Here is a 26,303-nt window from a genome sequence, read left to right as displayed (position 1 = left end):
TCCGCCTGACTGACCTGACTGAGGCCCTTAAGCAGCTGAGCAGAAATAATTCTCTTAACATTTGCTCCGTTTACAATCACAGGGATGTGTTGACCTGCGCTCAGTTGGATCACACAAGTTAATGTGTTTTTCCTACAACAATCTGCGTTTGAACGGAACAGGATAGGAAATAGATTTCCTTTTTAAAGAACACAAAAGAAAACAAGCAGAACTTTACTGGAAAACAAGAAGAGCGACCTTACAGAAATCTCCTTTTACCTTTGACCTTTTCGTTCGGCTTGTGGCTTCATGAATATAAACAGCTTTTTTGTTTTGGGGCTTTATCAACTGATTTTTTTAAAGCATGTTCTTCTATTCTGCTCTTGATGAGGATTTGAAACCTCTAAGATGAAACAGTGTGTAAATTCTGGATCTGGATTATGTCAACTTTTCTTTCTAACTTTACGAACGAAAAGTCAGTCAAGAAGTCTATCTTTGCGCCGAGGTGTTTCTGTTGCAGTCAGTGGGTGGAGTGGGAAATTGCAGGTGTTTTTAATCATATCAGCCACTCAAAATGCTCGTCTCTGCAAACCTCATTCACCTGTTTATACAAACCAGCTTGAATCAGACCTATCTGAACAACGACACACGCAGAGTAGATGAGTCACACATTAAACCTTCTGATCTCAGAAAGACTGCCTCCTGAGCTGCAGATGGTCTTTAAATGAAGCTGCATGTGCACCTGTTTCATTTCATAATTCTCGCTCATTGACAAAGAATAAAGAAGTTGAAAGAAAGCTCATTTCTTCCCTAACTGTTTAATGGAAATACAGTAAAAAAACACTTCTTTTTGCCAGTGTAATTAAGACCTAAAAAAAGGGCTTTGTGTCACACAGTTAAAGTCTTTACTTGCCAAAGAAGCTCTCATTACACAAAACTGATGCATTAGACTATTTATAGCAGCTGTACCATCAACTTAAAATATTTATGGTGCTTTAACTGAAAATCAAATCACTGCTACACAAATGAGGGGCAGAGAAATGATGCTCAAGAAAACTGTGTGAATATTATGCATGTCCATGATGAAGCTAGTATTTTATAAATAGTTTTCATGTAACTTCAAGTTGCTGGTTCAAGTTTCTGACTTTAAGTCTATTTTCCCAAACCAACATTTCTCTTCACTTGCACTCGAGTTTCCTTCCTAGCCACCGTTTGCTGCCATCCGTTTTTATTCCTGCGCTGCTCGTTGCACTTCTAGCAAGGGATGCGTTTAGAGACTAAAACTGCTTGTTAGGCTTAGAAAAAAAAAGGACCAAAATTGGTTTCATGAAAGCCCTTTTCTCAAGATTTAACCTCACAATTATTTAGGCAGCACTTATACCCAGACTACAGCAATCATGGTCCTGCAAATTCATTCATGCATTTTCTGTGCACTCTGGATCCTGCGCAGGGCTGCAGAGAGCTGGTGCCTTTCTCTAGCAGTCGTTTGGCGGGGTGCACCTTGGACGGGTCGCAAGTTTATTTACAGATAAACAACTGTGCCCACAGCTTCAGATTCAAACCAGAGAATTTATCCCTGGAAGTAGACAGCGCTGACCACACTGTCAATGTGCAGCTGCCTTGAAGCACAAGTGATAAATCTTCATTAAAGCTTCTCATTTTCAGCATATCTGCTGCATCTCATAGGCTGTTGTTTTCCCTGTAGGTGAAAGAGACTAAAGAAGGTAGAATTACTCAGCAGATTAAGAGAATAAAGCTTAAATTCAGCACCTTATTGCCACAATTAGACAGAATGCATCATTTTTGTTGGAATGACATTTAAAGGATTGTGAATTTTCCGTTTCTCTAAAGTTAAAACCATCGGTGTGGAGCTCTGCAATTATCTGCAGCTATTTTTAGTTCACGCTACTGTTTTTTGAATATATTATTTGATAATTGTTTGTGAAAGCGGCGTTTCTAAGTTTACACTCTTCCTCTGCACTGCGGAGAAACAGCATTGATAAAGAAGCCGCTGTAAGTTATAGAGCAACACAGAAGAATAAAATGTGTTTTAAGCAGCTGTTTCACGGTGGTTATGTTTTAAAGCACGACTCCACACATTCACACCTCCGAACAGCAAAAGTAGGAGGTGTTAGATTGTAAAAATTGATATTGAAATTCACATTTCACTGATGGAGGAAAACACATAAAAAATAAATGCAACAGGAGAGTGTCTGACCATTTTATTTCAACACAATCAGTGGAGTGAAATCCCATCAGGTGTGAACGTGAAATCAGAAATTTAACAGATCTAATATGCTCCGCTGTAGAACAAATTTTCTTTTGTCGTACTTGAGAAGGAGGCAAAATATAGTTCATTAAAACTTCTCAACATGTTGTCATCAAACCGCCAAGCTGTGGCGTGCCTCATCAATCACTTATTCTGCTGCAGGACCCAGAATTTACCAACTGGTCCTGATTAATCATAAGATGTTGCAAAACTTTGAACTTAGATTTTTAACACCATTACTTGTGTTACTGTCCAGGTGTTTTTACTGACAAGCATAAATTAGTTTATTGAGTTAAAATGAAGTAAAAAAGATTTAGGAAACCAAGAAAATATGCTTTCTGTTCCTTCGTGTGTCTTCAAACTTATCTACATGAATATTAAACTACCAGTGGTAACACAGGGCATCAATGCGGCAGCTCTCTAAAACTCTACCATCTTTAGTTTCCCCCAAATCTTTGGAAACAAATGATTCTTAGTATGTTTTGAAAATGGCAAAGCCTCAGTTTGCCTAAACATATAATACAGAGTGAATACAGTGAACTGAGAAAATAGAAACAAAACATTTTTAAGCCCCTGCCAATAAGAGAAACAAGAGCTAAGAATGTACGAAGCAACACGATTACCGAGTCACACTTTTTACTTTCTCATCAAAAAAGGGTAGTGGTTTATGCTAGTTCAGTAAAATAGTGGAGACGCTTTTACTGATGCAGAAAATAAACCATTTTTGTCCAATGTTTTGATATTAAGAGAGAGTTTAGCAATTTAATCAGCACGACGACGCTATAGAAACACAGAAAAAGCTGTTAAACCTGCCTGGGATAAGAAAACCCACAGACAAACAAGGAGGATAAAAATAATTAACACCAAACATGTTAGGATGTGCTTTTATCCAACATTGTTTTAAAACCTTTCATGATTTTCTTTAAAACACACCTAAAACAAATTGATTGAAGGAAGTCATTAGAAACCCTTGAGCGTAATACATGCACTTAACATGAGTCCACCACAAATTATTGATCAGATCGCAGGTTTCTGATCGATTTCCAATCGAAGCCCTCTTGTATGTTACAACTTATGTTCTTTTGGGTCACGCTTTAAAGGTTTTTGGTAATCAAAGTGAAGACAATGCGCCCTTTTTGACCTTTGCCCTATGAACTCTGACCTTTTTCATAAGTAATGACTATGAAAGCTGCAGCTCAACCTGCTGTTGTTTAGATCAATGTGGAACACAGAACCTTAATACAGGCCTTAATACAAGCTCTGTTACACAAAGTAATCTGTTTACAATCTCCATTTTGTGTAGTTCCACTCAGTGCTATAGGAACCATAATCAGCGTGCCTAACTTATTGCCATTTACAACAATGTTGTATCAATAAAAGATGGAAAAACAAAAAAAAAAAAACAAGTTGACCATCATCACTAAATTCCTGTGTCACACTGAGCCCCAAATTCAACATATACTCCAAATATTCCTATAGTTTGGTTATTATCAGAAATGATCTTCGCATGACATGACAACTATTTGAGATCAAAACAGTGTTTTGTACAAATTATATGGATAATACAAAAGCAAAATACCATGCTGGAGCCAGTCATGGTTTATTCTCCTGATTAAGATTCTGTGGCTCTAAAACTCCAACAATTGCAATTGAAGACGGTGACCTTTAGCAGAAACTTGTTCAAAGACAGATGGATATACAAACACATCAAATGGGTTTAATGATTACTTCAGCCTGAGTTGTTTTTAAATTAAGATTGTGAGTGTGAAACAGAGTTCATCCTGCTTGGTGTATTTTAAAGGGGAGGAAGCAACAAAAACACAAGCTCAAGAACTAGAACCAGGCGAGAAAACTAAAACTTTCATTTGTAAACAAACAGATGTGAAGGAAAGTAAAACAGACTTAACGTTGGCTGACGTAAAGATAGGCAATGATGGCAAACTGATGCAGAACAAAAGGCCTTTTTAGTTACAGTGAGCTAGGTAATGACTAACAAAAACTAAATCCAAACATAGTCATGTTGTTAATCTTGTGAAAAAAAACATCACGAAACTATCAGCTAGTTTAGAACAAATTTCTAACTACACACAACGTTTGGCAGAAAATGTCAGGCTCTGATACAGAGAAAAACATTCAATTGTAGGTGCTAAAAACTCAGGCAGTGTTCCTTCACATTTGAAGAAAGACATTCAACTGAATTCTCTGGAGTCTCTGTGCACGGATGATTCACCAGAGTTCGTATATCTGGATCTCTGTAACCTTTTAACACATAAACTGTTGTATTATACAGAAGAGGAACTTAAAAGTTACAAGTCTCTTGAGGCATATAACCAGCAGGTAGGAGAATGGTTAACATACGTAGCTGTATGGAAGGGGCCAAATAAGAGGTTTTTCCTTGTCATGGCCACAGTGAGTCAAGTATTTGTAGTCGTACTGAAACTGTGGTACATCTTTCTTTTCGATGTGTATTCATATAACTTTATGGACTAATAAGCTCTTTTGTGTGGGAATTTGAAATTGTTCCACATTGTTCTATGAAAAACATTTAGCAATAGTTGATGTGTTTTACTGGCTTGTAATCTGTTTGCAGAGGTGCTGGGAATTTTTATAATTTGGTTAACCAACTAACCATGGAAAAAAATGTCATAAATCTTGCAACTTGAAGCTGGCTCCCTGCCACAATATATGGACAAAAGTATTTATCCACATCTCAGTTCTTCCACTCTGAACTCATCAAACCTTGTCTTTAAAGTTCTTGCTTGGTGCACTGGAACACAGTCAGGTTAGAATAGAAGAGTCATTCCTAAAGTGTTGCCACAAAGTTGGAAAAATAACATTGTCCAAAATGTCTTGGTCTGCTGAAGCTTAGGTTGCCTATCACTAGAGATAGGGGGCCCAGTCCAAACCATGATTGAAATACCTAAATTCAACAATAAACAGGTGCAAGCAAAAACACATAGATCCTCTACAAATGACTGGATTGAATAGATTCTCAAATGTATGCTAGGCTTTATAGACGATGTCACATTTAGCCATTCATAGAGTTGTAATGATCTAGTTGGGAGTGGTTTCTAGTATGGTAGTTTCTTTGAGAAGAGAAAGTAGAGCTTAACTAGTCAGGTCAATTTTTATTTTATTTAGTAACTCATGCATCCCCACTGACACAAGCTAAGTAAGTAAAAGTGATTGTTTTGACCTGTTTGACTTTTAAAAAAAGTGCAAACCATTTATACGCTTGATTTTAAACTTTGTACCAAGTGTGTTTAAGCTCAGGCTTGAAATCAGTTGAGTTGCTGACTTTTACAAATCTCCTTTAAGGTTTCTTCTCCTCCTCTTGTCATTCGTAGCAGAGTGTGCAGCCTGCTGATACCACATTTTAATCAGCTACTCCACCCCTCACTGAGCTCGGAGCAGCTTTGTGGACAGTGTGTCCTTGCATGTCTCTGTCACACACACACACACAGCCACACAGGCTCATAGACCTAAATCACAGCACCATCATTTTTTGACAGCCGCACTCTCCCATCATACAGCTGAGTGGAAAGATGAGCTGCCTGCAGCTCATGGGGCAGAAGGTGAAAACACACACATTCATGTGGAAATAATCGCATGCACAGCTGAGCAGCTACACCTCCGAAAGCCTCTGTCACAAACGGCTGACTTGCAGCATATGGCGATTCCCTTTTCACTTTCAATCACAGAGTGGGATACAAAACTGCTGGACCTGCAAGCGAGGTAGTCCACAGTCCCAAACGTAGACGGGAACCAATCCTGCAGAGAAATGCTGGGTTTTCCTCATGTATTCAATGCACAATAGAGTACAGCTGCTAAATGTTAACTCGGCATATGCCTGTCTTTTATTCCCTTATGCCACCATGACCCAGCATGTGTCTGCAGCTGCTGACCTACAAGGTCTCCGCACTCAGACTTAACCTGGCTGTGACTCACCGATCTCACAGTTCTCTCCAGAGAAGCCCTGAGGACAGTAGCAGCTATAGCCATCACCCTCCTGCAGGCAGCTCCCTCCGTGGAGACATGGGCTGGTCTGGCATGGATTATTCTCCACTGTAAAGAAAGATGAGAGAAATGTTAACTTAAGGTATTATTTATTAAAAGGAGGAAGATTTTGCTTGACAGCTGATAAACTAGAACAGGCACCGAGCCAGCAACAAGTCCTATCATTATCCTGACAGGTCGTCCCTGCTCTCTAATAGAGACAGAGAACTAAGAGGAGTCTGATGGACTTGTCCTTGCCTTAGTGACTTTCTACACTAGTGATGCATTTGATCTTGTTGTGTATGTTCTGTCCCTACTGTAAAGAACAGCATATCAGGAGGACAATACGTTGAGTCATCCCCCTACTGCCAAACAGCTCGGGTACTGCCACTAAGTTGAGGTCTACACAAATTAGCCGATTGTCACTCATTCATGCATAGCGGTGCAAAAACCACAGCTAAGGCATTGCTGCAAATGCTACATGCCTTTTATGTTGGGCTATAACTTTATGTCCCTTTATAGGAAACGTTTCGGCAGATAAATGGTTGAGATAGAGAGGATTAAGTTGTAATTACTGCTCTTAAATTTTAAGATGGGACTGAGAGAGGAGGAGACTTTGACAAGGACGGTTAGAGCATGGACAGATAATCATAATTTTTTTATTCTGTGTGCAAAGAGGGACCGTTGGGAACTAGCTAGATTAAGCGTCTTTTTATTATCCAATCCTGATAGGACTGAAGGCCCTGACACAATCTGTTAGGCCATCTAATACACTGCATCTTCTCCATAATAACACCCAGACTCACTTAATGATGTATGAGCGGGGAGATGGCTGTGCACTTCCCCCTGAAAGTCTGGGAATTTGCGTGTGAGCTTGTTTATGCATGCTGACATGTCCGAGCATAGGTGTGTAAATTTATGGTCTGACCCTAGCTCCTTGCATGCGGTTCTGAGATAATGCAAACACGTGTTTAACTTCCTGCGAAACAGGGCAATAGACTCCATCTGCTGCAGAAAAACTGTTAATGATACGCTGGCCAGAAGAGATGATATCTTTGAAAATACATAAAAGTGATTCGCCTAATTGGAAGAGCCATTAAAGCCATTTCTTAATTCAAAAGCAAGAAGGGATTAACTGTTGCTTTACATGCTTTGAAAAGATACATCGCTTAAAGGTTAATGATGTTTGGAAAATTAAAAAAAAAAGACAAAAAAGAAAACATCCAGAATGGTGCAGATTAAAAAGTAATGTGATGCAGAAAACAGAGAGGGGGAGGGAAGAAAAGCTGATTTGAATCAATATCCATTCATATCCATTCATACTCTTATTCAAGATGAAACAGAGTCAGAAATCTGTGGGGTTGAGCAGTGCCACCTCATAATTTCCCTTCAGGCAAAGACAGATTATTGTTTGCTTTTTGTTTTCCCTTTCTGTTCATCTTCAGCAGATAAGCAGGTCAGACTGTTAAGAACCAGAAAACAAACCCCCCAAAATATCCACGTCCCATCGTTTACACTCTCTCCTTAGTTTACTCTGACATTTAAGTTCTTCCATAAACTTGTCAAATAGAAGTAACTTAAAAAAGCTTCATTGGTCTCAAAACGGTACAAATTTGGGTTGTAATGTGGTGCACCATAGCCTTATCATATCATGTTCTATCAAAGTTTAAAATACTACAATCCCACAATATAAACACATCACATGCACCAAAAATCTAACGCTGTTGATTTAATCAAAATCAAAACTTCCATAAAGCTAGTTTATTTAAAAGGAAGGCAGCCTTGCAAAGTGGAGTGTTCAGCTGATAACATCGTAATCATTTATAGATCGCTGTTTTCTTTTCCTTTCTGGGACAAGAAAGAATGATTTTGAGCCTACCTGAAAAAAAAAAAAAGAATTGCTTTCGGAAGCTTATAGAAGCTGGTCATGATCCACAAAGCATCATTATATAAACAACCAGCTCAAAGAAAGGTGATATAACACATTTTATAGAAGTTCTGATTAATTCTCCCTACATCCTCCTGATTACAGGCAAACTTAAAAAAAAAACAAAACAAAAAAAAACAACAACAACAAAAACAGGGCAAAACTGTGGATGTTATTACTTGATTTTAAAAATTGCTGTGAGCAAAACTTTGTGGAAAACATGTCAAGATATTAATGACAACAACAAAAAAGTACTAACCTCTCAGACAGGAATAAAACTAGAACATATAGACAATTTTTTTGTGTTACAATGTGGACATAAGATTTTCCAGATCACCTAATTTAATCAAATTACATTTTAATCAACAGATTGTCTGGCATTGCAACAAATATGTTGTGTTTGTCACTTGATGTAAACCAAGTTTAAAAATGTTTGGGAGTTGTATTTCAGCTTTATGTTGTTTTACACTGAATAATATAGGCATGCTGATAAAATGGTGGCTCTAAAAAAAAAGGCAGAGGGAAATATTCTCTCTTGACCACAAATATCTGTCCAAAACATTTCTAGCCATACTCTGAGGATGTTACAACATTAACATTGCAAGGATGTAATGTTTGACGGTTGTTCTGTGAATTTTCCTGCACTTTAACTTGCCCTGTTGATAAAAATAACATCTGCCATGTGAGCTAATTCTCTGTAATCCTTGCAGACAGTAAAATCAGTCAAGATGTGGGCTTTATGAACTGTGGGCATGCAAGGATAAACAAACCCAGGGCTGTCATGACTTAGTTTGTCTTCAAGACTGAATGAAGTTCTCAAATGTCCCTGCTGTTCATTATATCAGAACCTTGTGAGCTGATGTGGGAACCTGTAGCTGAACATGAACAAAGAAGTTGTCAGTGAACTTCGGGAAACCCAGAACTCTATGCATTCCTCAAACAAAAAGGCTCAGAGTCACTTTGACAGCAGACCGGATCAGACCAGGTTTGATTCTTTTGCCTGCAGAGGTTCAGGTTTTTCATGTGGCACCATGCCGTGCATGTTTTATAAGTCTGTCTTCTTTGTAGGCACCCTGATAGTGACCAGTAGTGTTTGATAAAACTCAGAATAGCAGCTCAATTCTAAGGTTGGTTGTGGACAAGCTACTAGTAGCCAAAAACAGAAGTTTTTCAAAATGAATTACAGAAACAACTCATTCTACATGTTATTCAGTGTTTTTGTTCCCAAAAGCGTGCTGACCAAAGAAATGAAAATGACTAAACATTCCAGTGAACATCATACAAGGTCTTCTTTTTCTACTGATGCAAATTGTAACTGCATGACAAATAATTTCCACAATCTTGAGAAACTATTACAATGTTGTTGTTTTTGAAGAGTTCTCAATGTATTTCAGTAGTTTTTTTTTTTTTAATGTTGTTGTTTTTCTTTCAGCTGCTCCCATCTGCAGGGGTCACCACGGAGAGCAAACTTGCATGAAAGATTTAACAATTGTTTTACACCAGAGGCCCTCCCTGACTCAACCTGGGCTCAAACCCACAACCTTGAGATTGCAAGACAATGATCACGGAGCTACCGCAACCCAGGGATAAAAAAATGATAAAAATAAAGTTATATATTTTGAAAAGTATAAAAGTTACAAAAACCAAAAGCCATAGCATATGATTCCTGATTGAGCTGAATGTTTTGATATCAAAATTTATAAAATACCACTAAGTATGCAGAAATAGGGGGGCCAGAGAAGTGGTTACAGCTGCCACCTCTCAGCAAGAAGGTTGCAGGATCACAGTAGTGTGAACGCTAACTCAGCATTACACAAAAATGTAATAAATCTGTGTGGGTTTCCTCAAATACACATTTAAACTGTCTTTTAAAGGCTTATATTTAAGTTTAGATTATGTCTAGTGGACTCTGTAAACCTTTTCCATGCATTTATCTGCAACAGTCACGCTCACTGACTCCTCACACATTCTGCCAAAAATAATTCTGACATCGGAGTATCTCTGCATGCAGCCTTAGCATAAAGTCACAGTTGGACAAATGTCTGCAGAGTGACAGACATGTACCTGCTTCAGTAGAAACGCAGGTGATGCACTGAGTGCAGCTGACAACTGAGCACCGAAAGTCACAGAGAGGAAGACCTCATGAGGTAAAAAAGGTGACCTTTTCATGGATTGTTCCTGCTGTAGTTCATACCACAGCCTGTTTTGCAGTCTGCATTAATGCAACACCAACTATTTACTGAGTGACACTAAGTAACCAAGATGATCTTAAGATTTAAGGGAATAGCATCATATACTGGGAAGTTTTGTGGAAATCCTGCAAACAAACAGTTTCTAAATGTGCACATGCCATAAAAATCTCTCAAAGTGTACCCTTATTGGTCCAATTTTCTCCACAAAAGAAACCATTTTTCATGCTAATCAAATCAGTTCCAGCAAAATTGCCTCAATAACGTCTTCAAAAAGGACTTTTCCTCCGCTTCTATCTACCAGGAGTGAAATATGGTGATTGTGCTGTCTGTGATAAAAAGGAGAGCAGAGAACAGAACAGGACATTGATCCAATCAGCAGACAATTAGGGACGACTTATTACACACAAATGAGTTCGTGTTCTTCACCATCTGTCCACAAACAATAGCCCGGAGGCTCAGTGAACCGGCTGTGTGACAACAGCAACATCTCGGTTGAAAGAAATGTTGGTCTTGAGCAGATGAACATAAATAAAATCCTCTTTACACACTTTTTGATTGAGCACTTACATGAACTAAACATTATCATGGAAGTAAAAGAGATTAAAAGGGGAAAAAAGAGGGAGAGAAGATGCTGGTCCACAGGAGAGGATTAAAATTTAGTCTGGAGAAGCAGAGAGTGAGGTAAATATAATCTAGGGAGGGACAGAAAGTCACAGAGGAAGCTATCGTACATTTCTTCCTCTCTTAATGCTGCCTGCTAGCTTATGATTAATTACACACTGGTCTTAAAATAGGTTGCTTCTTCTGTCCCTACTTTGTGTCTGTCTTTGGTCATGCAGAAAGAGAAGAAGCTACAGTCCTAAAAAAGGCACAGAGGTATAAGAGAAGCTGTCGTTTTGGCAAAAAATGAGACAGATCAATGTAGATGGGCAGAAGCATATAAAAAGAGAGGCAGGGAAAGACTTTGCAGAGTTTCAGTTTCGAGAGCTCAGGTCTGCAGCGTGACATAGATAAGTCGTCCTTCCTGACACGGTGCAAAGTTTTATGAAAAATGTTCTGCTGAGTGACAACATCCTCAATGGGGTCCTCTTAAGTTGACTTTTAAGCCTCTTAAGACACAGATTATCTTTTTGGGAAGCTGCTTCCCGAGGTTGACTCATGCATTCAGTCAGGACGGAGAAAGGACAGCATGCGAGGGGGGATGTTGTTCCTTCTCTAAAACTATGTATCGTAGTGGTTTGCAAATTCACCTGAATGGAAGGCTGCAGAAAGGGTTGTGCTGACAGTAACACCATAAACCCTGCTTGAAGAAATGAGTGACACACACCCACGCGCCGCAGAAGTGCACACATATGCACTTCCATTTACTGTACGTACACCTGCTTATCACCTGCCATGTGGCTGTGCTTAGACTCACTGAAGCTTGTAATAGCTTTGCTGAGACAGAGATCATGCTTCGGCCTGTTCAAGTGTTCCCCCTCTCTATGAGAGTGATAAGCCATCACCTGGGCCCAGCAAGAGCCAAGTTTTTAAAGTTTAATGCACTACATCGCTAAGAGCTACTAAAGCCACATGAATGGCAGAGCTAAACTTCCACCGTGCGGTCTTAAATGTGGCTGTGGTGATCATCGTGAAAGCTTGATGGGACTGTGCTGTGAAATATTCATACTGTCACTTGCATGATGGCTACAGAAACATGTGTTTTATGATTAAAGAGGGAATAAATTATGCATCAGTGAAAGGCGGCTCCATCGATGCTGAAATGCATTAAGTCAAGGAGTCTAACAGTACAGTTACATTTAAGTTGAGGTGGCACGACAAAGCAGTGGTTAGTGCTGTCGCCTCACAGTAAGAAGGCCACAGGTTTGCCTCCCAGCCTGTCTGTGAGGAGTTTGCATGTTCTCCCTGTGCAGGCGTGGGTTTTCTCTAGGTCCTCCAGTTTCCTCCCACAGACCAAAAACATGCATGTTAGGTTAATTGGTAACTCTAAACTGTCCCTAGGTGTGAGTGAGAGTGTGGATGGTTGTCTCTATGGGGCCCTGTGATGGACTTGCAACCAGTCCAGGGTGTCCCCTGCTTCTTGCACAGTGACTGCTGGAGATATCTATCCTGCCCGCAACCCATAATGAAAAAGAGGGTGAAAATAATGGATGGATAGATGGAAAAATTGATGGATGGATGAAATATATTTAATCTGAAAAAATACAAAAATACAAAACATGCAAGATGATCAAAATAAACATTAAAAAATGATGACGATATATAGCTAGGCTGTTTTATTTAGGACAGGGACCATGTAACATGAAATACTTACAGCCATTTATCATTTTCAAACTGTAAAATATAAACAAATTTTGATATTGCTAAAATGATTTGATTGTTAAAATGAGGTTACGCTTAGGTTATGATAAAACAATCACAAACAACAGTTGTGTAAGTGGGGTGAGGGAGGCTGGAGGTTCCAGGGCATCATGATATGACAAGCTGCTGCAGCTGATGGTGTGCAAAAAAAAAAACTGGTCTTGGGCGCAGCTTATAGTATAAAAAGAAGTGGAAGGGGGTATTACTTCAGACACAACTGGAAACAGGTTGCTGTTTATTCTTGTTGGTGAGTTCTTGTCTCCATTCAGCTGAATGTTTAAATAAATTGATGATTGGTAATTAAACCTCTGGTCTGGACTCGTTTTGTGTGTCCGTCTTTTCTGCAACATCAAAGATGCAGTGAGAGAAACTAAGTGGTGAGGTGAGATTCCTCTGAAAGGAATAAATAATAAAAACTTGGTTTTCTCAACAGTAGTAATTCTCTGAAGCAACACCTACTGCTTAGGAGGGGGACTGCAGGAAGTGCAGTGCATTAAAGTGTATAAAATGCTACTTCAGCAAGGACAACACACTAGCTCCTATTCATGTTACAGCCAGATCAGACTGCTTAAGTATCTTTAATGACAGAGCTCCTTTTAAATGGCAGGGGTCAAATCTATCAAAAATATGTTGCTGCTTTTATCACCATCACAATAGATATTACAGCAGCCATCAGATACTAAAGCGAAGAAGAATACATCACAAGCTAATACCTGCAAAAAGCTGAATGTGGCAATCTTTTATAATAAAAATTGATGTGGTGGAGGCAGCAGGACACACAGTGGATTACCAAACAGAAGCTGAAATATTGTAGACAATCTGCAATTCACGAAAAGGGTGGATAACAACAATAGCTTCCCTCTGTGTGCACTTCAAGCACACCTTCAGAACTTCAGCAGAAACCTTTGCAGTTTCTTGTCCCCTAAACGAATGATAAAACCAACATGCTGGAAGGCCAATTTCTAGAGAAACAATTTAGAGGAACTATGTTGATTTTGGAGCATTATGAACTTTTGTTAGAGCTGTTATCTATTTACTTTAATAACATTTTTATGAGATGGGATAGCAACTTGTTTGTTTTATTTTTAAGCACATTAAACAAGGTTAAAAACATATTAAAAACCCCTAAAATGCCCTAAATTACATGCAGTAATAAGACAACATGACAGGCATTTCTTGGCAGATGGTAAAATCACCACCAGTATAATCTGAGGAAAGCTTAGCAATATTAAAAACCCCAAGTCTGATGTATAACCCATAGAAATGTATCATTTTCTTAACAGTGACTGTTTTTAATACCTAACTTTGTCAGGATTTGAGGTTTTCCTTGAGTTTCCTTCAGTTTTTGGTTATTGTTTTTTCCTGTTTTTGTTTTCTTTTTGGTTCCTGTGTTCAGTTTGGGTTTATTGTTTCTCTTATTCTGTTTTTGGTTGTTCCTGTGTTTAGTTTTGTTAGTTGTTTTTTTTTGCTCCCTGTGCGCTGTGTTCTTTGTCATATTCACCTGTCCTCAGCCGATCACCTGTTTTTCTGCCATGCCCATCTACACCTGCCACAAGTTAGGAATCACTCACTTCTGCCCACTTCTCCTAATTACCTTCTGTCTGTAAAACCTGGTCTTATCCTCCACTTACTCACTGGTTTATTTTCACATCAATTTTTTTTACTATTACTTTTTTTAAAATTACATTTTGAATATACTGTCAGAGTTCAACCATACTCAAAAAGCTAAATGGTAAGATGGTAAACGAGATTGTTATTTTGAGTGAAAATAAAACCTGTCTGAACATTAATTACATCTTTCAAAGCTTTTCAAGTGCTCAAAACCTATCCCAAGGTTTTTGGAACCAATGCTGTGATTTGTGTGCACACAACTTTTATTTCATTTCCAATATTTTTGTTTAATCGCAGTAAAAAGGGAAATGTTTTGTTGATAACAATAAAAATCTTAATGTTTGGATATCTCAGCCACAAATAATGTGTTCATATTTGTTTAAATTAAACCTTAACTGCACTTTAAACTGATTATGTGTTGACACACTGTAATTTTTAAGAGTTGCATAAGAAAGCAAGGCTAAGAAGTGCACTTTCTGAATAAGGTCTTTTTTTCTGATGGACAGAGTAAGACACATGAAATTATTCATGTGAGAGTTCTGAGAATGGCAACTCACTCACTGCAGATGGGCTACAATTTCTGCCTCAGCAAAGAATCCGCTGAAATACAGATTACCCTCGTCTCTAAAATAGAGAGGCAATGCATTCTTGGATGACTTCAAGGTGAGTCTTTTACAAAGGTGAGCTTTGTGCGAGGAGGAAAAGAGGGCAAGAAGGTGGAAGAGGTCAGGGAAAGAGATGAAGTCAGCTAAAAACGGGTACTTTTTGTTGGATCCTGTCTAGGCAGACAGTGACGGCAGATGGCCCAGCAGTCAGACTGTGAAGTCAAACAATTTAATGAGTTTTAATCTCTTTCAACCTCATTGTCAAAGCTGTCTCCACAAAATTAGTTGAATCTCAATATACATGCAAAGAATCACCAGTCGCTGTCTCTTCATTCTGTCATTTCTCTTCTCTGAAGCTAATCAGCGCTCCCATAACTGCTCTGAAGTGGAGTGCCAGGAACTTGAATCCAGCTTGACCAAAAGCTGCCGAATCACCCCCCTCCTTCTTGCACAGTCTGGGAATGTGTTCATATCTTAAAGGGACGGCTGCACATGGAGCAGGTGTAGTGATGTGATTACTGCACTGAGCTCGAGCGGAGTAGAGTCTGGCTGATGAGTGCAGCAGGGGAGAGAGCAGCTAGTTCAGCTTGTCTGACCGCATGCTGTGCCCTGTGTAGAGCTGCACGTACACACTTGTGTGTGTCCAGGGATGAAAACAATACCGAATGTAGCCAGTTAAGTCAAATGTATCACTCGGAACCATTCTACATGTAGTCCATTTGAGCAGTTAATTAATTAGAGGTATAAGTGCAGAAATGTGCAGTTACTCAGATGAGCAAAACTTACTCAAACAATTGCAGAATTTTAATTGTATACCATAACCATTATTTTTTAAATCATGATGCATGTTAACCTAATAGATACATGACACAAAAAAGACAGAACTTGTAGAAGAAGAGTTCTGCTGCCACTTGTATTTCTACAAAAAATAACATATTGAGAAAAAAGAAAAAAACATGTGGTTACGCAACTGAGTTTCTGAACCTGTTTTCACACAGCTTGATAGTTGTATATCAAAACTTTTTTTTTTCTTTTCAACTTCACATTTTTACAACACCATGCTATAAAATGTTTTTCTCCTCACTGCACGGGCAAACGCTCACACACACACCATCACACACCCAGGCACGCTAGCGTGACTCTAGCTATTAGCTATAGTGCCAGACCAAGTGTCACTCTAAATCACCTTGGAGAGGACATGAGAGGAGTAACATGTCTGCAGTGCAATTCAATCCAATTCCACTGGCCTGCACAGCGAGACTGACAAATGAATTGAGCGTCCATCTTTACAACAACGGCGCTTGTAGCACCTCTGCTCATCCTAAATAAATAGCATTACCAAGGCTGAAATAGTGGCGAGAAAATAACCCACCTCAGTTTCTCATCACACAACTTTAATCTGCTTTGGGGTTTTCTCCCTGTTTTTCTCTAAGTGTTTTTACTCTCTGGTTTAAGGCTTTATAACAGTCTTTTTTTATTTTTAAAGTTCAACGAACTCATCCAAAAGAAATACATAGTATAATATCATTCAACCAGTGTTCGGTTCTCTGGCAACATTTGAGCCAGCATGGCATCATTGCTTTGTCTTTTGCTTATCATCATTGGCTGCACCAGGGTTTGAAGCCCCGAGCTTCTGTTACAAAGTTATGCAATAACACTACAACACCAACCACCCAGCTAACACGAGCTACCATTTTCTTTCTGACTGGAGGGAAATATCAGTGTTAAACCCTATCTGAAGTTCTCAAGGTCTACAACCCTCAATATATATCAGAAAAATTGGTTTATGCACACATACACATCCTTTTTCACACACTTTTCAATTCCTCTGGGGTAAATATCAAGAAGCTCTTCTGACAGAGTTAGAAGAAGCAAGCTGTATACAGAAAAGTTTGCTTAAGTAGAACAACACCAACAAAAGGCTTAGTTCTGAAAAATTCTCAAATCCACAAAAAATAGTTGCTAACATATACTTTCTTCCTACACTTTAACACATTTTGTAATCTACACCATCATACCTCTATTCATGTAGAAGTCTTCCTCTATCTGAGACTTTTCATTTTTTGCTCTCGGTAAATCCTCGCCATGGGGACAGATCTGTGGGTGTGTCTGACATGCCCTACACAAAGAGACCCCTCGACCCTTCCTCCCGCTGCGGGCTGGCTGCTACATGATTTGTTGTGACTGATGCCTGCGAGCCAAACACCTCTGCCTTCACCTCTAGCTACGATGAGAGGGAGTGAAGTCAGTCAGGCAATCTGGAGGCTGAAAAACTCCAGCTGAGTGTACTCATCCGTTCCTCTGCCCATCCTCCGTAGTTGCAAAATGCTTCGATTTAGAACGACACATTTCAATGTTAACCTTGACGGCAGGCGGCTCCGTGTTTGGGGGTTAGTGCTGAACTGCTGATGGATGTGTGCGCGTCTCCGACAACAAATGGAAAATGAAAATGCGAGAACATTTCAAGGAAGTTGTGAGTCAGGTCTTATTGAGCATGTGAAGTAATAATAGACCTCTATTTCCAGGTAAACACTTCCACATCATAATATATCTGCACCCAGATTCCTGACATTTAGATGTAAAACTGTAAATGCAACGTGATCTGGAAAAATAAAAAAATCCCTTTACTTTCTTTGACCTCTTATGGGACAGACTGTGTTAGATACAGACAGAAAAGTGAAATATTCTTTCACCTCAGGGAAGCAGATTCCTGACATTTAATCTGATGCCGTCTGAATGCTCCATTGTAATGCTCACATAACCCCACCAGGTTAGCGTCTCCTTCTCTGCACATTCACACAATGACTCCACACAGATGATTTTATTCTTTCTGACAGTATGCTGTCAAGCTATCTGTCTCCATCCATTCCTACCATAATCTCCCAATTGGTGGCATACAGAGGTGATGTTGTTCTTTGCTTTATGAAACTCTACGCACCCTCAGGAGCCCTAAGGCTATACCTGACAATAAAAACACTCACAGAAAGGGATTCATTGGGGTAGAAATAAAAAGAGCCTTTCCTACTGAACTGCAGTTTGTGTTCTTAATGGGGTGACATATGGCTCAGGAGATGTCTTCTTTTATCTGGTTTAAAGGAGGTGTTTAAATGAAAATGACTTCAATAAAACAGGAGGAGATGAAGACACCCAAATGACCCAACAAGCAGCTGATAGTTAAAAGTTTTATTTCTCAGTGAATCGTTTTGTCTAAACGATGTCTTCCAAAAAAAGCCAAAAGGACCAAATGTTTCCCCTGTTTGACTGTAACAGTGGAAGTGGTGATTATTGTGAACTTTCAGTCCAGAAAATGGCCAAAGATATGGAACACTGATAGAGAGAAACAGACCTTGAATTTTCTCACAGCCGTCTTCTAGCCAATAATGAGCAGATGCTGCGTAGTAAAAAAATGGTAGTAAAAACCACACAGTCTCTAAAAAGTCCCCAAAACTGAAGCCTATAGTTTACTCTGTATGTTACTGAAGGTAACTGGGCTCAAGGTGGAAGGATGACAATGATTAAATCAACAAGAAAACTTGTTGTTTTTATTTTTCCTGCAGATTTTCTAGAAGGAACAATTATGGGATTCAGTCATTCATCTGCCATAATGAGAGCTTTGGGTCATATGGTCTAAAAGATGAAATAGAGCTTCCTGTGTTGATGCGCCTAGAGGCTGAATTATCACCAAGGTTTGTTATGGCAGCAACGATAATAAAACATTTTAAGAGGCAATAACACTCTGTTCAAGGCAGCTTTTTGTTTGTCTTTTCTATCTCTCTGTCTAATAGTAAATTAATATTTTGATGCTTCATTAGTTTTACAGTCACAACAGGTTTATTTTTTACACATGTAAACACTTTCATCCAAAACGCCATTGAGCATCAATAAAAGATAATGTCGACGAGACATGTTCCTGTAGTGCAGAAATTTCCTTAAGGAATCATTTAGTCACTGAGTGTTAAACAAAATAAAACCAACAGCACTTTGAAAAACTATAAATACTTGCACTTGGAATCACTTCTCCCTCTAAAATTAAATAAATCTTTTCAGGGAAAACACTTGTCATTGGAAGACTTTATATTATGAGCAGCTGTGCACATGTGACTATAACACTGAGAATGTCACATTTGACATAAGGATACCTGCAGCAACCGAACACGACATTCTGCTGAATGAAAAAGATTTCTGTGCTTCATGAGTTTTATTAGGATCTAACTACACAAATCCAGACTAGTGCTTTTTCAACTGGGTGGCATGAGTCCTAAAATAATAATAAAATATATTCTTTTTGTTATGTTATTTGCACCTCAAATGGGTTTTCTATTGCTCATTTGCATGTTTTGCTTGGTGCTGACAAGGTGTCCCGCATGGTTGTGGAAAAAGGAAAAGAGGAGCGGATGATAGGTTTACGTCTGACAGGGACATGCGGAGACAAACCTGTCATTATTAAAACAATAAAACAAATAGTAAAATAAAGCAAACATTAAAATGTGTTTTGTATTTAATTTCTTTTATAATTTTAATTTCTGTATAATTCCAACCATTTTAATCACTTTTACAATTGAAATTGCTGCCCAGTTCCTCTTCAAACAGATGAGAGATTATTTTTGAGTTGTATTTATACCAGATAGTTGAACACACAATGAAATGCGTGCACGCATATTAATCTGAGCAAACAATAGTGTGTTCTGCGCACACTCAACTCACCCTAGAAAGCCGTTTTAACATATAATCAAATCACACTTAACTCTCTATTTATTATCTTAGACACTGGATTAATATCAGGATTGCAGCCACAATAACATATCAATCAAAACTGAAAGTAAAGATATCTGCAATCATATCATTAGTAGTAGAAAAATGATTAGGATATCTACATTTCCAATTGTACTTCTAAAAAGTAAATTCAAAAAAACAGAAAAGTCCTTAAAGTGATTATTGTAACATTAAATAGTCAGACTGAATGTGTATAGCTGATATGCATAATTTAATTCTGGATGGTTGAGACTTACACAGAGTGGTGTGTAAAGCCAAATTTATCCCACACCATGATAAAAACTGAAGTCCCTGAAGGTAATTCTTCAACAAATTTCACTGATTTAATGAGGGGCAGCCCAAAGCATGGGATTAGACTCAGCGAGAGTGTTTAACATGAAAATACTGAAGAAAGATGTAGGAATTATCCACATCTGAACAAAGACGTGAAACTTAGACATGTGAAGCAGATTGGAAGACGGGAGATTGAATAGATTTAAACAGAAGTGACTGCTGAGGCTGAGGCTTGTAAAGAGGGCCGATACAGTTGGACAGAAATCGTCTGTGGTTGTGTTGCATTGCACTGGAGTTCAGGAAGCTGTCAAAATATTACACCAGGGGCAGGCATCAGAATGACCAGAGGAGAAATAAAAGACAAATTCAGGGAGAAGAGAAGTGAGGAAGATGAAGAAAGGCCAAGTAATAGAAGACAGAGAGGACAGAAAAAGGAGGTTAGTAGGAATAAAAACAGAAGTCACAGGGAGAAAGAAGCTAGAAAATCAAATGAGCTTTTTATGCAGCATTGAGAATGAGTCCTCACGCAGCTCCAGACAGCCTATCCAAGGTCTCCAACAGCCAAAAGACAAACTGAACATCCATCCACAGAACCACCCTGACAATACGCCACCCCAGCTTGTCCCTGTCACACACACACACTCTTCAGCTGGCTCTTCTCTAAATTTAACACTCTAATTTGGTTGTGAGCAGGCTGCTGTGTTATTGATGTTGCCAAAGGTCTGATCCATCTTCAGTCTGGGACAAGGCTTTAGTCAAGATGACAATAACTTAGAGGCATCTTGTTCCCTGTTTGCTGGGGTATCAGACTGGCATCAGTAATTTAAAGCCTGGATAGACAGCCAATAATACTATACGCCCCCTGCATTGCTTCATCACCCCAGAGGGCTGGATGTCAGAGCTCCAAACCTTTCTGTAAATTTCCATTACAGCTGGTATGTTCTGGACTGCAAATCAATTTAGAAACTTTTACCAACTGTTACAAACCACTACAAACATAAGAATGGATTTTTTTTGAGTGATCTTGGCATGCTGAGGCTTTTTCATTTACATTTAGTTTAATATTATGTGTGTGTTGGTTTAGCTGGAGGCCTGCACAACAGAGAATTGGTGGAGATAGTGTTACATATTAGTGTCTGATCATGATAGTATATGGCCAAATGAAAGCTGAGCTTGTTCTGATAACAATGAAGGAAGACTGAAACACAAAAAGAAAAAAAGAGAAAATGAAAATGGATTGTGTTAGTGTAATCTCTGATCATTGATTACAAAGGTTTATGTACTTGTACTGGCAGCACTGTTGAGGATACACTCACCTCTCACCACTTCTCCCTCTATCCCTCTATGCCCATTTTTCTTTCCCCTTGCCTGCAGTAATGGGCAGGAAACCATTGCTGGTATTTATTCTGTACTAAAAACATGATTACAACAAGGAACAAAGTTTTCCTCACCAGTTGCATTAGCCAGTAATTTGCAATTTTAATTGTAAAATTGAAAAATAATACAGAAACTATTTAATCTAAAAAAAATACATGCTTGCATAAACAATTATTTCGTAAATGAATAAGTCTTAAATGTTTAAATATTTTTACTGAATAAATAATTGTGTAACAGTGTCACAATCAGTTTTTATAAGAAAAATATAAAATGTAATAAATGTAACTTTTTGCCTCGAGCAAATAGCACAATTCAATGTTAAGCCTTTATCCGCTTGTTGTGAAGCAACTTAATTTTTATGGACAGGGGGTGGAAGGGGTCCAGTTCGGGGGGCCTCAGGGTTCAGTCTCTGCTATTTGCAGATGAAGTGGTCCTGTTGGCGTCATTGTGCTGTGATCCAGCTCTCAGATAAAGATCAGCACCTCCAAATCTGAAGCCGTGGTCCTCAGTTGGAAAAGGGTGGACAGCCCTCTCTGAGTTGGGAGGGAGGTGCTGGGGGTCTTGGGGTTTTGTTCACGAGCGAGGGAAAAATGGAGCACGAGATCAAAAGATAGATCGGTGTGCTTTCTCAGTTTTGTGTACTCTGTACCCGTCCTAGTGGTGAAGAGGGAGCTGACTTGCAAGGTGGAGCTCTCTGTTTTTTCTGCTCTCTGGTTCGGGCATCTGGAAAGGATGCCCCCAGCCAAACAACATAATTTATGCCACATTTTTGACACAAAAGTTGGTAGTCAAGCATATGCTAAGTGCTGTCTCATCATTGCTTCTAACTGTAGGTGGAAAATTTAAATATGCATTCCTTTAATGAATGCATATCGCCTGCCTTGCATGCCAACTGTTTAAACAAAGATCTCAAGTGGTCAGTTAACACTCAAGAGTATGTGTTGGGAATGACTTGGTCTCCATAATGACAAATTTAACATAATATTTGCAAAGTTGAGGAATAGTCATTTTTGTGGTCAATTAACTGGGACAGCCATCTTGAACTGAATTGACTCCAAAAGTTAATTAGTTGTAGATGTACATTTCATGATTACTTTCTAAGAGTTTTGTTTAAAATTGTCCAGTTGTTTATGAGCTATTTTAGTAACAAACAGACAAACAAGCATAAGTGCACACTGGCACATACATTATCACAAACATTTTGCCTGTCAGCAGCAGGTGATCATTAGGCAATGTAATAACAAAGTCTTCCATCAATGTTGATACTGCAGTTCTTTCAAAAACGAAACATTCAGAAAAGCAAAGTTAAGTTGGTTAAGCATACAAACTTGGACAAGGAGGAATCGAGTGGCTTAAGAAAGCAATGTTTGTTCATTTACTTTGTGTTGTACTACCACCGTAGCAGGTCCATTAACTACCAAAAGAAATCAATAAGAGCATGCTGAGACAAAAGAATCACAGACATTTCAATTACAACAAGTTTGCGTATAGAGTGCGGGAGAACAGAGTTGAGACCGGCACCTGAGACTGGCCAAAGTGAACATGAACTAACTGAAAATTGAGAAAGGAGAAGAGACCCCAGTCAATTAGGAGTCCCGTCTTATAGTTTGTGTCGACATTGATTTGTTGGGCACTAGGATCTCCGCCTCTCCTCAGTTCATCTAATTGCACTCACTCTGACCCACTAATTACTTGCCTAAGACCTACTTGGTCTCACCTCGCTGCACTGCGTCACTGTCTGAAGCCATCTCTATAGCAGCATGGGAGTCAAAGAAGGAGAAAATGTAAAGGAAAAGAAAAAAGATCCCTGGCTGGATTAAGAATGCATGATGTATGTTAGAGCAGGAAGAAAGAATATGTAAAACGAAACAACAGGCGACAGATAGAAACAAACAGAGGAGTGGATGTTTCAAATTGGAGGCAGTTAGTTGAAACTGTGATCTCAGGAGTGCATGCAGCGGTGTTAGCATACTGCTGTGTCTGTTCTCACTGAGCTACATGCATAATTCAATAAATCAGTGCTGATAAGATAATCACTTATAATTATATTGTTAATGGTGACACTTTTGTTCATTCTCTGTTAACATGACAAAAATAACCCACCTGATGGGATGAGGCCAAACGCCCAGTTGGGTACAAGACTGCCAAATGGGTTGTTTACATCTTTGTTCTCTGTTGTCTCTGGAGTTTTTAGTTCCTCTGACTTTGAGTCTTTGAAAGGTGTCCAATGACTTCCCACAATGAAGGACTCAGACACTGTTGATCTGGACTCCATTTCTGTGATACCGACCCCTGAGCCTGCTGCGATGGTGGTCAACTGAAAGACTCCAGTTTGAGATCCTTCAGCAGGTGTCAAAGTAACTAAGAGGGGCTTTTGCACGTCAGGTACACTTGTAGATTTCTCCTTTTCATCCTGATGCCATGAGATTGAGATTGACGGCTCCTCTGTAAAGAAGCTGTCGGATGTGTTTTCGGTGCTTGGTGGTTTGGTGGTAGGATCTGTCTCATGTGGATCTCTGGCCAAAAGCTCCACTGCAGTCACCTCAGAAGTTGTCAGCACCTCCATCAAAGCTTCAGTTGTGGTAGCAATCACCTCTTTTCTGCTCTCATCTGTTGTTTGCAGAGGAGATGTAGAGGAGAGATTTCCAGTAGGCTCATTGATGTATAGGATCTCCCCTTTGGCTTCCTCTGCTGTGTCTGATTCCGATAGTCTGTATGGTAAGATGGTGGATTGCTCCACCAGCAGCCTCTGAAACAAAGTAGTGTACTCACCCACAACATCACTTGGGCTGGGTGAAGATTCAGTTTCAGAATTTAAATCCCCATCACTGTTGGATAAATTGCGTAGTTTCAATCCAAAGCTAGAAGAAAAGTTGCTCTCGTCTCCACTCCCCTCCACATCCTTGTCTTGAGCTGATGCACCTCCTCTGCCAGCTAAAGTACTGACACGATCTGGGTCCACATCCTTGCCTTCACCTGAGTAGTTTTCCATGTTTTCTTGTCGAAGGGAGTTGGGGAGGGTCATCACCTCAACAGGTCCTGCTTTAGCTTCCTTTGGCTCCCAAGATGGATGTTTGACCACATAGGCCACATTTTCAGGAAGTTCTAGTTGGGGACCATGCATAGACTTGATGGCCCACTGACCGACAGAAGGATCTTCTTTGGAACCCTCAGGACTGGATATGTTGAAGTGTTTGATAAGCGGTGATTCCTCAACAGGACCTGATGCAGAAAATTCAACAAGAAACACAGAAACAGAGCAGAGAAATTAGAATAATTTCATCCTTGGGGCATAGAGTGAATTTCACATCATGAACATCTAATTAGCAATTAAAAACTGAAGTGTTGCTTGCATAAACCCAGTAATATGTGTTCAGATATCACAATTTCAAAATAATTATGAAAAGTTAACCCAATCTTGAAAGGAGCACGACTCTGCTGAGACTAGTGATTTGAGGTCCAACTTGGCTAGAGTCATTTGATAAAATAAATACTTCTGTAAAAAGCTGCGATGTTCTCTGTGCTCAAAAACTGCATGCTCAGGATTTTATGTTTCCAGGTTCGCAAAAATGTGCACACAAACTTAGAAAAATCGTGCCGCTTGTTTCATAACTTTTGTGCAGAAATTTACAAACTGACTTAATTTTGTTTGAGAGGCAGGATGGAGAATTTGATGTTCTGTCAGGTTGAACAAATTCTTTTACAAAATCAAAAGCTTATCAATGAAGCATTGTTTTTTAGATCACATATTTTACCTCCTTTTAATCACAAGAAGCATACAATAAGTAGAAAATAATCTTAACCAAAACAACCCAAACTTAAACCTGAATAAATAACACTGACGTGTATGTTCATTAAGTGTTGTTTTGAGTTCTGTGTTTGAAGCAGAGAAGGGATACAGATCTTTACATATTTACAAGTATATTTGTAAGAAAGAAGCATTCTCTATTTCATAAATTTATGTAATACATTTTTTTTATTTTCAATCTGTCTTTTTTTAGTCACATTTATTCATTGCTAAAAGTTTTCCTAAGTTAAAATTTGGAATGCAGCTGTAACTTTGCTTTTTAGGGTTTACATATGCAAAACTAGTTTAAAGATATTCATTTTAAACTTTGGGCTAAATTTTAACTCTGTGTTTTTGAAAAGCTGTTGGCACGCCGCAATCTTTCGCTGAACTGAACGAGAGCAGTTATGTGTCATTTTATTCCTAAAGTGGATAATTTTAATCTTTTTCCTTTCAATGGCACATTAGGTCAGTCAAAGCTACTGAATGCTGATACCAGAAATAGAGGCTACCAGGTGAAGAAGTGAACACGTGCACAAATGGGATGTGCTGAAATGGATTTTCAACTTCTGCTCTCAGACCCTGTGGATTATTTTACTCAAAACCACTGCTTGTGGAAACACAGTCACCTTTGGTGAGAGAGGCAATAAGGAGAAAGACAACAGCAAATTTTACTGCACGATAAGCAGACTTGCTCAACAACGAGCTCCATCGAGGTCTGTTTATGTAGATGAAGTGGTCCACTGTACCTTATCAGTTTACATGCTTTAAACTGGACTCAGTCAACACTATCAATAATTCATCCTGCTCTGCATGAGTGACTCATGGCTGGTGTGAGAGTTTTTTTATTATTATTTTAGGGCAGCACTGCAGCTACATTAGCTAGCATTCGTCATCACTCAGCTTGGTTTGGCTTTTCCGGCTCGCCTAACATGTCCGAAAGTACAGCAATACAGCACAACAAATTACCACACAAAGGAGAACATACACAAAGATGTCCATGCATAAAACATTAAACCATGTGTAAATTATTCAGAAGCTGCTCTGTTGCCTTATGCCTAAGTGAGGTTTATGAGTTGCAGGTTCATTTCCATAAAGGCCTTGAAAGCCCAGTGTAATTGTCCTATTAATAATCCAAATAGGTAATTACATA

The 26,303-nt window shown here is 39.0% G+C and overlaps 1 protein-coding gene across 1 annotated transcript in view; it reads right to left on the bottom strand.

Moving 5' to 3' along the window:
• ncanb (neurocan b) overlaps positions 1-26,303 on the bottom strand; it is a 149,123-nt gene that overhangs the window by 54,703 nt on the left and 68,117 nt on the right. Inside the window, exons 9-10 of the mRNA XM_017407272.3 lie at positions 23,467-24,585; positions 6,197-6,313 (exon numbers count right to left, since the gene is read on the bottom strand). Coding sequence (XP_017262761.1) covers positions 6,197-6,313; positions 23,467-24,585 — 1,236 coding nt within the window. The remainder of the gene's footprint in view (positions 1-6,196; positions 6,314-23,466; positions 24,586-26,303) is intronic.

This window comes from Kryptolebias marmoratus, linkage group LG24 (genome assembly GCF_001649575.2).
Source record: "Kryptolebias marmoratus isolate JLee-2015 linkage group LG24, ASM164957v2, whole genome shotgun sequence".
Lineage (NCBI taxonomy): Eukaryota > Metazoa > Chordata > Actinopteri > Cyprinodontiformes > Rivulidae > Kryptolebias > Kryptolebias marmoratus.
This window is presented reverse-complemented; position numbering and strand designations above follow the sequence as displayed.